The sequence below is a fragment of the Physcomitrium patens genome, chromosome 23, assembly GCF_059467195.1.
Source record: "Physcomitrium patens ecotype Gransden chromosome 23, ASM5946719v1, whole genome shotgun sequence".
In the NCBI taxonomy this organism is placed as follows: domain Eukaryota; kingdom Viridiplantae; phylum Streptophyta; class Bryopsida; order Funariales; family Funariaceae; genus Physcomitrium; species Physcomitrium patens.
The window spans coordinates 8,199,533-8,214,935 of record NC_143432.1 but is presented as its reverse complement, the minus strand read 5'-3'; the positions used below and the strand labels follow the sequence as shown (position 1 = coordinate 8,214,935).

Below are 15,403 nucleotides of genomic sequence, written 5' to 3'. Positions count from 1 at the left end.
TTTGATAAATCATTTATCTAAGCTACATACAACAATAAAGACACAACTAAAAGAAGCTCAAAAACAACAAAAAACCAATGCAGATGCCTATCAGAAGGAGCAACCTCAATTCCACATTGGCAACAATATATGGTTGTTTTATCACAATATCAAGACTAGCCACCATTGTAATAAATTGAATTATCGTAGGCTTAGACCATTTCTTATTTGTAAACAAGTCAATCAAGTTGCTTATCAATTACATCTACTAAAGTCTATGAAGATCTATCTAGTATTCCATGTATCTCTTTTTAAGCCATATAAGATAGTAAATATCTTGAAAAAAAGACAAATACCACCTCTTGCTATAGAAGTAGATAATCATTAAGAGTTTGAGGTGGAAGAAGTCTTAGATTCAAGACATCATCAAAATAGGTTGAAATATCTTGTTATTGGTGCAGATATGATATGAATGAATACACATAGAAGTCAATAAAAAATCTTGCAAATGTAGCAAAGAAGATTGAGGCTTTTCATTGATGACATCGATCAAAACCAAGATGAAAGATAACAAATCTTTGCTATAAAAGTAATAAGATCTAAAAAAGATAGTATTCTATCTTTTATCATTGTTTTTAGTTTTTGTGTATTTGTGGTACTAAAGAGATGTAGCACAAATAACTAACAGATTCAACTTTAGAGCTATCATTTATTAACTTACTAAACCAAATATTGTGATTGTCACAACCTTTAAGACAACTTAATCAAGATGAAGATTCTAAAGAACAATATATTCTTTCTTAAATAGATGGTAAGATACAACGTATTTGATATCATGACTTTGGAAGAGACTTCTAATGTTTGGGGATTTTATTAAAGGTAGGAATGACTTTTGACAATATTTTAAATTTATTTTTTGAAAGGAATTGTAAAGGCCTCAACAACAATCAAATAACAGGATAACCTTTTCATCTTAGTATAAAATACTATTGATAGTTAAGAGGACATATCAACCATCTTCAAAGAGAATAAAGATCAGACTATTTGGTAAACATAGTTCACCACATCTCAGACTTCTTCAACCTATGATGATTGATCTTTGTAGAACATGTTTCTAGAAGAGGGTATTGTCATGGACACACATATTTACTCCAATAATTATCTATATGATTAAATAGAAGTAGGAAAAAATAGATCAATTTTATATTATCTTCTAAAGAAACTTCATAAATACAGCTTTGACTTTACATGTGTTTAAAGGTTAGAAACTTAGTCAATAAGTTAGCCACGTGTGACACGTTTTGGTAGGTTGTGGAACAAGCTAACTATGTGATGCACATATGGAAAACTTGTCATACAAATTAAAACATGTGTATCACAATTTGGACACATATTGGTGGTCCTATAGATCATTACCATGTAGCTCCTAGTTAGATAATATATATGGAGTAAAAAATGAAGCCCTCTTTACTATTCTCAATGCCTTTCTAGTCTTCTTATCTTGCCAAAAAGACATTCTAGTTTAATAGCCATTGCAATTAAAAAATTTACCATTAATTTTTAAAAAATAATTATATATATACCTACCAATTACTGACAATACAAAGTGGTTTACATAGACAAAATTCATCACTTTAATGTAAAAATAAAAGTTAAAAATTACCACAATCTTTTGTCATTAGTAGAATGAAAAAATTTAGTAGAATTATAAGAATAAAAGTATGTGACAATTTGATTTACTTGACTTTCAATTATAAAGTGTCTTTGAAAAAGTAAGTTCATAAATAAAAGTAAATTCATAAATAAAAATGAGTTTTTATTTATACAGAATGAAAATATCAAATAATCACTACATTGAGAATGTTGCATTTCAACTCCATTCAAACAAATTTCACTCAAAATTGGCCTATTCTTTGTTTGTAATGGAAATTTAGAAATAATTTCTATTTTAAGTTTCAATTTTTTATTAAAATATTGGTGATAGCAATAATAAATCTAACCATGTAGATGTAGTCTAAAATTCAACATCAACAACTTTTGTTCATATATCACCTCCGGATTCTTCTTCCGAGTTGCATTTTATAATGGATCCTCACAAATCTTCAAAAACACAGACTCCCTATAACCTCAACAGGTTAAAAATTGAGCTCAGCTTTTTACCAATGCAATGACGGGCGTTCCAAGATACGATACCTATTTTAGGACTGGTTTGTCTAAGTGATATTTTGAACGTGGTTTGGGTTCGGTTTAGGTGGGTATTGGACAATTTTGATCTGGGTATCGGGGTGGTCGTCGAGATTTCGAGTTAGGGTCTGCTTCGTCTCATTTGCTTCAAGTCAGCGACTTCTTTCTGACGATTGGGACGTGAGTTGCTGGACATTTATGCCGGTGGACATTCTGGACGTTGATATGGATAAGTTTGCTGCACATCGATGCTGGTGCAAGGGTACTTGGAAACGGTGATGAGGACTTATGCTTTGAGAGTAGTGTGGAGAAATCATCGTCTGGGGGTATAGGGGGTCGTGTTCCTCGGATCGGGCTCTCCTCGTTCGTTGCCTATTGCATTGGGTCGTGGAGGAGAATGGCTGACGGTAGTGGAAATTCGGAAGAGCAGATACGAAGCGTGGACGAGCAGATTCGAAGCGTGCATGAGCAGATAAGAAGAGTGGAAGAGAAGATAGAAAGAGTGGAAGAGAAGATAGAAGGATTGGAAGAGCAGATCAACAGATGCCCTAGCGATGAGGAGAGGAAGCTATTGCGGGGCAAGGAAGCGCAACTCCGGGACAGGGAAGCGCAACTCAGGGGCGAGAAAGCGCAACTCCGGGACAGGGAAGCGCAACTCGGGGGCGAGAAAGCGCAACTCCTGCAAGGACGAGGTCACTCCTATCACTCGTCACTGAAGGCCCATCTCCTCATCTTCTTTGTCTTTTAAAGTTTCCGGGGGGCTGCCGGATTCTTGGGTGAAGTTTAATGTCATGGTTGTGGAATTAGGGTTGGCATAAGATTGGATAGTTTACTTCATTGACCTCGATTGCTCCGTAGCTGGTTCTTTGTTGCCGAACTAGGTGTTCTGGGTTATGTTTACTCTTTATTGTGGGTCGTTTGGAGGCGATCCGTCTACAGGGTTGTCCTAGAACCTATTTGGATCCTCTTCGGTTTGGTGACGCTTGTGAAGGTGCGTGTATATCAAGTTCAATCTTAGATTGTGTTGTGCAAGCAGACCTGGGCACAGAATATGAGTGGCTGGTGCAGAAGGTCGTGCCGCCGACTCGCTCTTCACGGGCTGGCGTTTACCCAAGCAGCTCGAGCCATGCACGGATGTGGTTACCTGTCAAAGTAGAGCATTGGGATGTAATGAACGAGATTGAAGAATTTCTAGAAAGCGCAGATAGAAGGAGGCGTGTGTATCGAATCGCTGTCAGCGCTTTCACTCAGGACACTAGACTGGAAGAAAAGCATGAGAATCATCATATCGCTTATATCCTGGGGAAGTGGTATCTTTTATGCAGAAGAAGGAGCCGCATTCTAACCTTCACTTTAAGTCGGAATTCATAATCCTCAGCAAGAGTAAAGGGGGAAATGACGGAATAGGATCAAGTGAGGGTGCGAGTTCAAGTGCCATGGTTGACGTTTATTCCGGAAGCCCTAGAGCAGATTTCGTAATCACTTTAAGGGAGAAGAATGCTTTGGTCTTCGAGGTCAAGAATGAAGGTCTGGGAAGTGACGGAGATGACCCCTGGTTTCTCCACCGAGTTTGGACAGACTGCTCTTGCACATCAGGTTCTATCTGGCCCTATCCCATATTTTCATAGTGTGTTCCAATTCTTACATTGTTGCAAGGATTCTGACAGAGGTTCCAATAATCGCAGGAGAGGGCAGGTGCGGGTTCGCCGTTTTTGGCATCACACCATCTCATGGTGAAAGTATCATCCGTTGTATTAGTCAGTTGTATGAGTACATGGTTTTGTAAGCTTCTTTTGAACCCCTAATTATCTTGATAATTTTTCCTCTTGGCAAGATTCTCTTGGAGCTCAGCGCTTACCTGCTTAGCCTTTGCCTTTTCTGATCCCAATAAACAAGAAACCCTTTTTCTAACAAGCTGCATTCTACTGCCTGTTGATCCTGGTTCTAAGTTGACTCACTTAAGATGATCTTGTTCTCTTCTTCTTACTTGTATCTCCCTTCGTCCTGCCAATGGGATTTTCTCGTACCGTCTTGGTTTCACGATCTACGTTTGGCAAAACGACAACATGGAATGCGTGGCAGTTCTCATTTTGCTATCCCTTTGCTCTGAGTTGCAGGTGTAAGGTGGGTTATGGTGTTCTAACCGATGCAAGAAATTGGTATCTCTTCAAACGGGATAATGCCGGCTGCCTCAAAATATCAGCTGGTATTAAGGCGAGTGCTGAGCCCCCGCGAGTGCTCGCTGAGTTGTCATATTTGGTGCACGCTGCTGCAGAGGATAACTCTGAGTTTGGTGATCCAACGGGGAATGGCCAATTTCCCTTAGTTCATGAAGGTGCCCCCTCTGAACATTCCGATGAAAGCAGTGATGACGACATCAATGATCGAACCTATACAGCACGTGTGAGCCAAAATATCTCTTCCTCTGAAAAACGAAGGTAACTTGTCCAGCCAGCTATTCAAGTTTGTTCCATGAAGTCGGACACGTAGTCGAGAACAAATGGTGAAATGACAGCAACTGCATTTGCAGGTCTGAAAGACGTCACTCAGGTGGGGCGCAGCTGGCTTTGGAAGATGTCTCCGCGGAGGACCTGAACCTGAAAAAGGCGGGCGGTGTCATAAGTAGTGAGGGGTGGAGTGGATGCGTTGTTAATGGCCGTTTGCATGGCCAACCTGTTGCATTGAAGTTTGCCCACTTAGGCACGGAACGTGCGGAGGTGAGCCGGAGTTGTGTCATGTGGAAATGTTGCGTTCACATCTCAAAGTGGCTGCTACTTCATCTAATCCGGGGACTGAGGTGGAAAGGTCCTGTTTGTGATATCTTTACTGACAGGATGTCTTTGGTAGATGCAACGTGGAGCATGCTGGTGTTCAAGTGCACGTGCAGTTTGCGGCACTTACCTGTTTGTGATCTTACATTGCCCAGCCCATCTTTGGCCGCGCTTGTGCAGGCTCTCCTGAAGGAGGTGGCTGCCTATAGGAAGATGGAGAAGCTTTGGGGGATTTTTGTTCCTCGATTAATAGGATATGGAACCACAAATAACGGTCGGGTTGTATTTATCGCGACTGAATTGATTGACGGTGTTGAGCTTGGAGAAGGTAGGATTTCTTGCAAAACTCTCAAATGCGGAGCATCCTACTCTCCGTATTCTGGTCTTGAGGGTTTCTCGTAGCCTGGGCATGGTGATTCTATGAAGTGTTTCTTTGAAGGGCCAATACCTTTGACCACCTGCAATCTGCTGGCAAAGTTGTCATTTATTTGCCCTTTGTGGTGATTATGTTTCAGTGGCAGTGACCCGGGAGGTGGAGACTGCAGCGATTCAAGCGCTTGCTGCAGTTCATGCATGTGGGTTGCTTCATGGAGATGTTTCCTTAAGTAACATTATGGTTGTGTGGGGAAAGAACCCTACTGTCCGCATCTTGGATTTTGGCTTCTCGTGTATTACCAGCAACAAGAAGTTACAGAAGGCAGAGCGCGTGCGCTTAAAGCGTTTTTTTTCACACATAGTGGAGTAGTTGGGGAAGAAGCAAATGAAGCAAGATATCCTTGTATTCTGCCTTGTGAAATGCAAGGCAAGCCCTTGTCCAAGGAACTTTCACTTATCTTGTAATAGCTAGAAGTACCGTGTTAATAGCATCAGAGCAGGGTCAACTCTCCATTTGGAGAGTGCTATCGTGCGCTTGATGCTTTACGGTGTGTCTAGAAACAGAGGGATCGTGAATTATGCATTTGCATCCATGCTCGACTAGGTCCAATTTGAACCAGGTTTTAGATTCTGACTGGTTATGTGTATCTGTAAAAGTTAAAGAAGGGTTATATGTATCTGTAAAAGTTAAAGAAGGGTTATATGTATCTGTAGAAATTGATGCCAGCAGGCAGGTAGGCTTGCACTATTTTTTGGGCTCAAAGACATACATCGATAAAACATCATGTGCAGAGGGGACGTTGTATGTACTTTTAAATAACAGATTGGATTGTGACTATTATTGTCAACTGTGATGTTGAAGTCCAGGCAGTGGAAGTTGCATAGCAATACACTAAGTAAAATCAATAGTGTTATGTTAAATATGGATTTGTAATGTAGAATATGGGAGAGAGAAAGGTAAAAGTTATGTAAGAGAAGAGGGGGAAGAGGTGTGGTGATATCCACAAATTTTGCGTGTACACATTGCATTATGAGGTCACTCATAGGCTAGTAGGTGGTTCCAATTGGTCATTTTTTATGTCAACAACTTTTGTTAGTAGTGCCAAACCACGTAGTTATAAATTTCTTAGATGGGTGTGATTGTCGTTTTACTTATTTTACAATTCCTTTTAGAATAAATCTATATAGGGGAATTCAAACACAGGTAAAGACTAAGTGCATGAGTTTTACTTGTTAAGGTCACACAATTAATTGTATTCCGAACCACTAAAATACTAAGAAATATTACAATACTTTCTCCCAGTAACAATACTCCTTCATCAACTGATAACAATAGTGTGCAATCTTGCACTTTCAAAAGACCGCTCAAAATACATAATTTCCATCCAACACCAGAAATAACAGACTTCACTCCAACCAATCTGAATTCACAGAATTTCTATAATCACCAACTTCCTTTGTCCAAAACACACACAACTCTCAATAAACAACAATCATAATCTTTCAATAACTCCTCACATAATTCAATCACTCAGTACTCCAATTACATAATCAATAACTCATAAATCAATCTCTGATTTATTCCACAGATTCACTTCTTAGTATTCAAAAACTATCCATTACTCTTCAACAACAAAGAAAAAAAACAAAGAGACAAAGAGGTAGCACCAAGCTTATCCCGGCTCATGACTATCACAATCTGGCCCTCATACTAACTTCTACAACATCTATATAGTTATTCCTTATTCCCAGATTCTAACCATAATTTTGTAATTAACCGCTTTTAATAACTAAGTTAACCATCCATCTTCCTAAACTGATTATTCTATTGACTATTAGTCTATTTTACCAATATCTTACAAAAATAAATTAATATCTATTCTACATAGCCCCACTCCTATTTGTGCAGCGTCCTTGCAAATACACAATTGTTACCTATCTGAAAACTACTTAACAAAACTCTACAAATTTACTATTTCCTCTGGCCCACCCAATTGATCATTTGCTGTATTATCTAATGTGGGTTCTACCGATTCCGGTTCTAAATTCAAATCTTCCTCCTCCTCCAATCCGTCCATCAACTCCTTCCTCGACTGGTTTGAGAGATCTTCATTATATTCTCCCAATTCACGGATTTGAGCCTCCAGTTTCAAAATCTGGGCATCACGAAGTTCCAACTGATGCTGCTGTTGACTCATCCATTCTGGAACATCTTCAATTGATGCTTGTGACCGGCTCCTCACTATTAACTCTTCCGTCAATTTTGCTACCTCAACTTGTAAAACTTTGATTTTGGACCTCAGCTTCTCTATTTCGCATCTGAATTGGTCACTCAATACCGCTTTCTCTTTCGTCAATAACTCTGTCTTGTCTCCTTCCGCTTGCAATTGGCATTTGAGTTTCTCCCATTCCAAATCCCATGTCTTGCGATTTTAGATCAATTTGTCCCATTGTCCTTCTACAATCCATAAGATGTGTTCTTTTTCTTTCATCCAAGACTCATATTGGTGAACCCATTTCCACTATAATACCAGCTTCGATTCCCCAATTTCTTTCATAGTCCGTTCTTGCTCTTCAATTCTTCGGTTTCGCTTTGATATCACCTTCTTACTGTCCTCTAAATCCAGTTTGCTACTACCCTCTACATCCAATGCTCGCACCATACAATGTATTAATGAAATGCGCTTCAATAAAGCATTCTTAAGAGGTATTCCTTTGGACAATCGACCCTGTGGAAATGCCAACTGATTAATATCTATCGAAATTGGGGTTTCATTCTCCTCCTCTACAGCTAAACAAATTGGAATCCATTCTGATTCAATAACTGGAACGACCTCTTGTGCTACTGTACGACTTAACTCTTCAATTTCGTATATTATATCTACTGTATTGACATTCTGTGCCAACGAATTTTATTCTTTCTGTGGAGGGACTTGCACTAGTACAAGATTTTCTTCTACTGGCGGTGTTTGACTTAATGTGTGCGCAATTATAGCATACACATAATTGAAACAAAACAAATATGTGAACTTCCCCAATTTCCACTTGGCTCCTATCTCCACATGAATACGAGTCGCTACGTAAGCTACCCAGTTGAACACCATCCCTTCAAGCGACCCTACCGCTGCATACAATAACCGTTTGGACATATATGTGGGGTGTCAATACAATCCTAACCGCCTTACCACAAAACGGAACCATTTCACGAGTTTTAGTGAAATTGCCTCAACAGTCCGCCAAACTTGGCTCCTCTCAAAGGTCGACATAACTCCCTTCAAATATCTTCCTAGACTGAAGTCGCTTAAGTCATCAACTCCTATCGCAATCTTTCAAATGGAAAAAAGCAACACCTTTTCCAAGATTATTCTTTCAATCCTGATAATTCGTCCTTGTACAACACTTGATCCATCCTCCGAGTCGTAATTTGTGATATATTCTTCTATTAGTGATACATTAATTGATGGTAAGCGATCTGATTAGTGCAAAAATTAGAATAATTTCGTATTCCGAAAGTCTTTTATTCTTCTCGACGTCCAACAGATATCTAACTTCATCTGCTCCATATTGGTAACGATTATCACAGAAGGTGGTTTTGATCAGCGTCTAGCTCTCACATTTTGGCCACTATCCTCTTTGTTTGTAGCTCGCTTTGTACTTTCAATTGCCATGATGCTCCCTCTCTCATACTCGTAATTGGAACTACTACTCTCGAATACGCAAGAAACATAAGAAATGACAATCTCAGAAAAAAAAAAAAAAAAAAAAAAAAAAAAAAAAAAAAAAAAAAAAAAAAAAAAAAACAACAACAACAATCCAAAATCACACCACAGAATGACGTCTAACTGGTGCCCCATTCCTATTCTCTTACTACTTTGTGATAATGACAACAATTTATCCAGACTATCTATTTTTTACCTCCGTCCCATCTGACACATTAATAATTACTAACTATCTTTTCGGCCGCCTCTACATCCTAACACACTTATACCATACCTAAGTCTATCCTGAGTATATTCAAAGTCGCCTCTCTCCAAAAAATGAAAATCCATCCCAGATTTTATGTATTAAATAATCATAATTGATTCTCGTTAATGCGAGTACTGAATCGATGGCCCATGAAATCCTCCAATTGAACAGATCCATTGAAAAAACCTTCAATCACCCAATATGGCCCATGCCAGCAAACTTGAAATTTGTCCAAAAAATGATTAAATCGGCTATCATACAGTAATACCAAATCATTGGGCATAAAATTCTTCGAACGTAGTTTACTATCATAGTAACTCTTCCTCCATTTTTGAGTTGCTTCCAAATTGAAAAGAATTGTAGCCCATATTTCATCTAATTCCTCCAATTTTGCCAACCGAGAGTGTAACGACTCGTTTTCACTGAGACGTTCATCTAAGGCAATCCGTAAACTTTGAACCTCCAACTTGAGAGATAAAATTGCCTCTTAGCTGTAAACTAGTTGAAACGGAGTAGTGTGGGTAGTTACTTTATATGCGGTATGATATACCCACAAAGTCACAAAGAGTTTGGTCTCTCAATCGGTACCCACCTCTGAAATTGTCTTAGTCAAGACCTTACACAAAATTTCATTGGTCTTTTTCATTTGTCCATTTGCGTGAGGATGATATGGAGTAGTTTTTTGATGCTTAAGCTCATATGTGTTTGTCAAAGCAGCTATGGTAGCATTTATGAAATGGGTGCCGCGATCACTAATCAATTCTTTTGAACACCCAAATTGAGTTATAATATTCTCATAAAGAAAAGTGGCCACCGTACTGGTATTATCATGGCGGGTAGTAATAGCCTCTATCCATTTGTTTACATAGTTTGTAGCGACTAAAATACATCGCTTTTGGTGAGGTTTTGACGCTGGTGTGATGTGACCAACAAAATCAATACCCCATTTTTCAAATGGTGCTTGTGCCAAGATTGATACTAACGGCATGGCTGAAGTGCCCATAGGTCGACCCATTTGTTGACAGGGATCACAATGACGAACAAATTGGTGTGCATCAGAAAATATTGTGGGCCACCAACATCCTACCATTAAAGCCTTACGAGCAGTGATGTCGCCGGCTATCGTGTTGTAACACGAGTATACAGTGAAAATAAAAAGAAAGGGGAATTTTATTAATATTCAGTTACCTCGAATATTGGGAGCATCGACCAACTCATGTACAAATACTGAGTGGCCAGGTTCAGTCACCCCGTTATAGTCATTTGGGGCATACTGAAATGCTCCATTCAATTCCAATAACGGGAGTCAGCAAGAAGAGAAGGACTAATTCACACGACGGGTTCGAAGAGCCAATTGGATCCAATTTCGAGAATCCAATCCGGGTCCTCTTACCCAATATGAGACCTGAATTGGCCGGGCAACCCAATGCAGATCCAATTACGGGAACATCCAGGTTATTACGGGCATCTTACCCAATATGGGACCTGAATTGGTCGGGCGACTCAATGTGGTCCCGATTACGGGGTTTCGATTCTGTTTCGGGCTGTCCTGTTCTTTGTGCCGTTTCAGGGAACGTTGTTTTCAGTAAATGGATTTCTTAAAGGTAAAAACGGAGAAGAAAGCTCTGAAGGCGAGAGCCAATTTTGGATCCAAGCTTGACGGTGGGAGCCAATTCCGGATCTAAGACGGAAGATTGAAGAAATTCAGAGGATAAGGTTAGGGGGGATATAGTTTTGAAGGGGGATTTTTTTTTTTCTCTGGGAATCGGGGGGAGCTAGTTTTCAAGCTTTTGCAAGGTTACTAGTTCGGTTTTCATTGGAGGTTTTTAGAGATCAAAGGGATTAAAGAGAGAGAAGCTTCATGCTTCGGGTCGAGGAAGGAAAGACAGAGAATTTGGATTTTTCTTCTTCGTAGAGTTTTGAGAAGACTGAGGCAATCGCTGCTGAAGTCAGTATTGTAATGGTGAATCGGGATTTTTAATGAAGTAGGTTTGAATACTCTTGACTGTTTTGTGAAATCGAGTTACGTCTGTGATTGAAGGATTAAAAGGGTGTCTATAGGATTGAGTATGCGGAGTGAATGAAATTTATTGGGTTAATCTAATAAGACAGTCAGTGGATACAAGATCGTAAGTACAAAGCAGTATTGAAGATTAACAGTTTGGGTTGTTCGGGGTTCTCTGTAACGTCTAGAGACCTACCGACTGGGGCAAAAAGGACTTCGACAGGCAGTCGAAGAGCATCCGTATAGATTTACGGTACATTGTTGCAGTCGTTTATATTCCAGCAGTCAAAACTGATAGACTGCTTGACTATCGGCGAATCTCCATACTACCTTCTATAGCTAGACGCCCGGCACGTTCTTGAGCAGGAAAGCACGTAATACGACAAAAGTGGTGAACTCGACGTGAAAGCTTGAGGTGGAAGGTATTAGATTTCGGTTGATTTTATCTTTATTTTTATGGAAAACGAAAATAAAAATTTTGAAGGATTTTTGGGAGGAGTTTTTGGTGGGGAGTCTTCTAAAGGACAAGGTATGCATATGGATCCGTCTATTGCTAGTTTGTTTCAAGCCTTCTCATTGTCAATGCAGCAACAGCAAAGCAATGATCGAAAGGAAGCTTTGGCAACTAAAGCATTGCAAGCAGTGGTCAATAAAATTGATCAATTTGATGGGAGGAATATTTCAAGGTATTTAAGATGTTATGTTCGTAAAATGGAATTAAATCGGGTTTCTGAGAAGAAAATGGTTGCACTATTTGGACTTGCCACGATACCGGAGATAAGGGACCACATTACATCGATTACAGATCGTTATGGGAATTCATGGGAGGATTTTTCACATGCATTCAAAGACGAATATTTCTTGGAAGATACTGATTGCGTTACTAAGAAGCTGTTTCTGGGATGGATTGAACGGCCCAATAAGAATTTGCAAGCAACAGAGCTACTAAGGGAATTTGAGAGGCAGTACTCTCAACTATCGAAGGTAGAAAAATTGACATTGGAGCCGAACAAAGTTGATCTATTTCTTCAAGCTGCTGATGGAGAATTGCAAGAGAAATTAGAATCCCTTCTTGAAGACAAAGAAGAAGATGAAGGATTGACAACGAAGTGGAAGAACGTTGAAGATGCGGTGGGGTTGCTTACAAAAAAAGAAAGGAGGAAGGATAGGAGCAATATTCCGAAAACAGTACAAGCACCCAAAGCTCCAGTACGTACAACACCACCAACAATGCCTACAGTTCAACCTTCGACATCTTTATCAAAGAAAGCAGATATGGGGATGGAACAAATTATACAAAGAATGCGAGATCTTCAAATCAAATTAGCAAGACTTGAAGAAAATACTTCTATAAATAATTCAAAGAATGTTTCAAAACAAGGATATGTACAAAGGTGCATTTGGTGTGATGATGCTTCACACACTAGAAAAGATTGCAATGAATTTAATAATATGATATGGCAGGGAATTATTTACTGGAAAGATGGGAAGATAGCATTGAAAAATAGAGAGGATCTTCTTCAAACCAATTTTGGCAAGGGAGGAATGAGAGCATTGGTTCAAGATTACTTAAAAGAGCATGAAACAGTAGCACGAGAAAGTGCAAGTTATGGTGCTAGAGTAGATGATGAAATTGGTGGAAGTACGAAAACTAGTGAGTTTTGGGCTTCTGCCGTTTCTACAATGCAAGAAGGGAAATTACCTCAAGAAGCGTTATTGAGAACTGCAGCTACAATATGAGGTAGAACAGGTTGGGAGGATCTTGTTGAGTCTCTTTCAGTTCATACATATATTGCTAAGAGCCAACATGAAGCTTTGATGGAAGAAAAAAGACGAGGAAATTTTGATGATACTAGAGAAGGAAATTCTTTTAAGAGGCAAACTCGAGGAGACAAGGCTCGGGAGGCAGCTTCACAAGAATTGCCTGTAAAGGATACCTTAGCATCATTGGGAGAAAAAACAACGGAGACAAAAGATAAGGGCAAATCAATTGCTTATAAGCTACTTTCTGACATTGAAGCGGCAACAAATTTGAAAGGGGTGTTGGAAGAACGTATATTAAACGCTAAGGTGGAATTCACATTAAAAGAAGTCTTGGAAATTGCAAAGAAGGAGTTTCATGATGTTATCATTGACAGCATTAAGCGAAAGAGGCAATTAATGGGCGAAACTGGAATGAGTCATGCTATTGATGCAAGAATATGTAGAGATGAAGAAGAGGTTGATATTGGTTACAAGCAACCAACAAATGAAAAGAATGGGTATAATCAGCGAGTATGTTTCGAAGATTCTAATGACAAGGAAATGGAAACTTTGAGCCATTATACTCGAAAGCATTGGGCGAGGGCAACTACTGAGGTATTGGTGAAGGTAGGAGATATAGAAGAACCAATAGTTGCTTTGGTCGACCATGGTTCTGAAATAAATCTCATGTCTAAAGATCTTTATAAGAAGCAAAAATGGCCAATTGATATGGAACATGGATGGGCAATACGAGCAGCTAATAACACACGGGGCGAATTATATGGAGCTTGTCCAGATGTCAAAATTTGGATTGGAGATGTTGCGACGGAGCAACATTTCTTCGTTCAAGATACAATGTCTTATCCATTGATTTTAGGACAACCTTATATCACGGCAACATGGATGGAAACAAAAGTACTTGACGATGGTTCTGCTTATGCAAGGATACGGAGCAAAGATGGGAGGAAAGCTGTACAATTTCTAACAGTACCTCCTAACCATGAACGGAATCGGGATAGGTTGAGGGAGAAACCATTGCCAAAGATTGTTGAAGGATTTAAGGATTTTGGGGAGGTACCACTGTAAAGCGAGATTATGGAGGTACAAAAGAGGAGGTACTCTCGCGAGATGAAGGTGCCTTTGATTCGAGTTTTATTGGTATATTGGAGAATGGAAATATTATGTATAAGAAAGTTGATGATTTTAAAAGAAAAGAAAGAAAAAGATTATATAATATTGAAGGACAATTACGCAAGATATGTACATTGCAAGATGATGAGAGGATTTTGGATGTTTATGAAGAAAATGGACTAGAAGATTCATTGGAATTGATTACATCTATTGGGTTAGGGGATAATGATAAGATTGTTGAGATTCATTCGAGAGAGGTTTATACCATGCTTGAATCTTTTCAAGCACCAGAAGTCACAGTAGAGACGAGATATAAAACAGCAGATAAGAAGGTAAAGCCTGTTGCCAGACCATTACCAGAGGATTCTAAAGAACAAATGGGAGAAGCATCAAAAGAAGCAAGTTTAAGAGATCCAATGAGTATTGGACATCAGTTTACTGAAGAGACTTTTGAAGAATTGAAGATTGGTTCTGATGGTTCTTTATTGTCAGAGGAAATTACTTGCTTCAAAAAGATGTTGGCTAAACAAGGTAGATCGTTTGCCTTCGAATCTCATGAAATTGGGTGTGTGGATCCAAATATTATAACACCTATGGTTATCTTCACTGTACCGCATATACCTTGGAATCTAAGACCGATTCCAGTACCGAGGGCACATTTACCTAAATTGGTGGAACTATTGAAAGAAAAGATAAAGATGAAAATATTGGAACCTTCATTTGCGTCGTATTCTAGTCGATGGTTTACGGTACCTAAGAAGAATGGGTCACTACGATTTATTCAAGATATGCAACCGGTGAATGCAGTAACTGTCAGGAATGCAGGAATTGGACCTATTGTGGATGAATTTGCTGAGGCATTTGCTAGAAGGGCGATCTATTCAATGGGTGATTTGTATTCAGGTTATGATCAATTTCAACTTGCCGAAGGAATTAGAGATATGACAACAATAAGGACACCACTTGGATTGGTTAAAATGTGCACTCTTCCTCAAGGCGCGACCAACTCAATTGCGCATATGATGAATGGGATGAATAAGGTATTGAGAGATTTTATTCTGGAAAAGACTATGCCTTTTTTGGATGATGTTCCTATAAAAGGGTGCAGAGAAGGAGACAAGGATGAGACTTTAGATACGAGGGGGTGTCGCAGATATATTGTTGATCATATACAGGATTGTGAAAAGATTTTAACTCGGCTTGGAGAAGTTCATCTTACATTATCGGGTATGAAGTCCGTATTTGGAGT

At 39.2% G+C, this 15,403-nt stretch overlaps 1 protein-coding gene across 1 annotated transcript; it reads left to right on the top strand.

Annotated features, from left to right (window-relative positions):
• Positions 1–2,712: 2,712 nt before the first annotated feature.
• LOC112276089 (uncharacterized) lies at positions 2,713–6,157 on the top strand. The gene is made up of 7 exons (XM_024507084.3): positions 2,713–2,855; positions 3,200–3,759; positions 3,849–3,945; positions 4,281–4,601; positions 4,694–4,880; positions 5,115–5,262; positions 5,450–6,157. Exons 2-7 carry the CDS (start codon positions 3,483–3,485, stop codon positions 5,677–5,679), a joined length of 1,260 nt encoding a protein of 419 aa, XP_024362852.1. The 5' UTR covers positions 2,713–2,855; positions 3,200–3,482; the 3' UTR covers positions 5,680–6,157.
• The last annotated feature ends 9,246 nt before the right edge of the window (positions 6,158–15,403 follow it).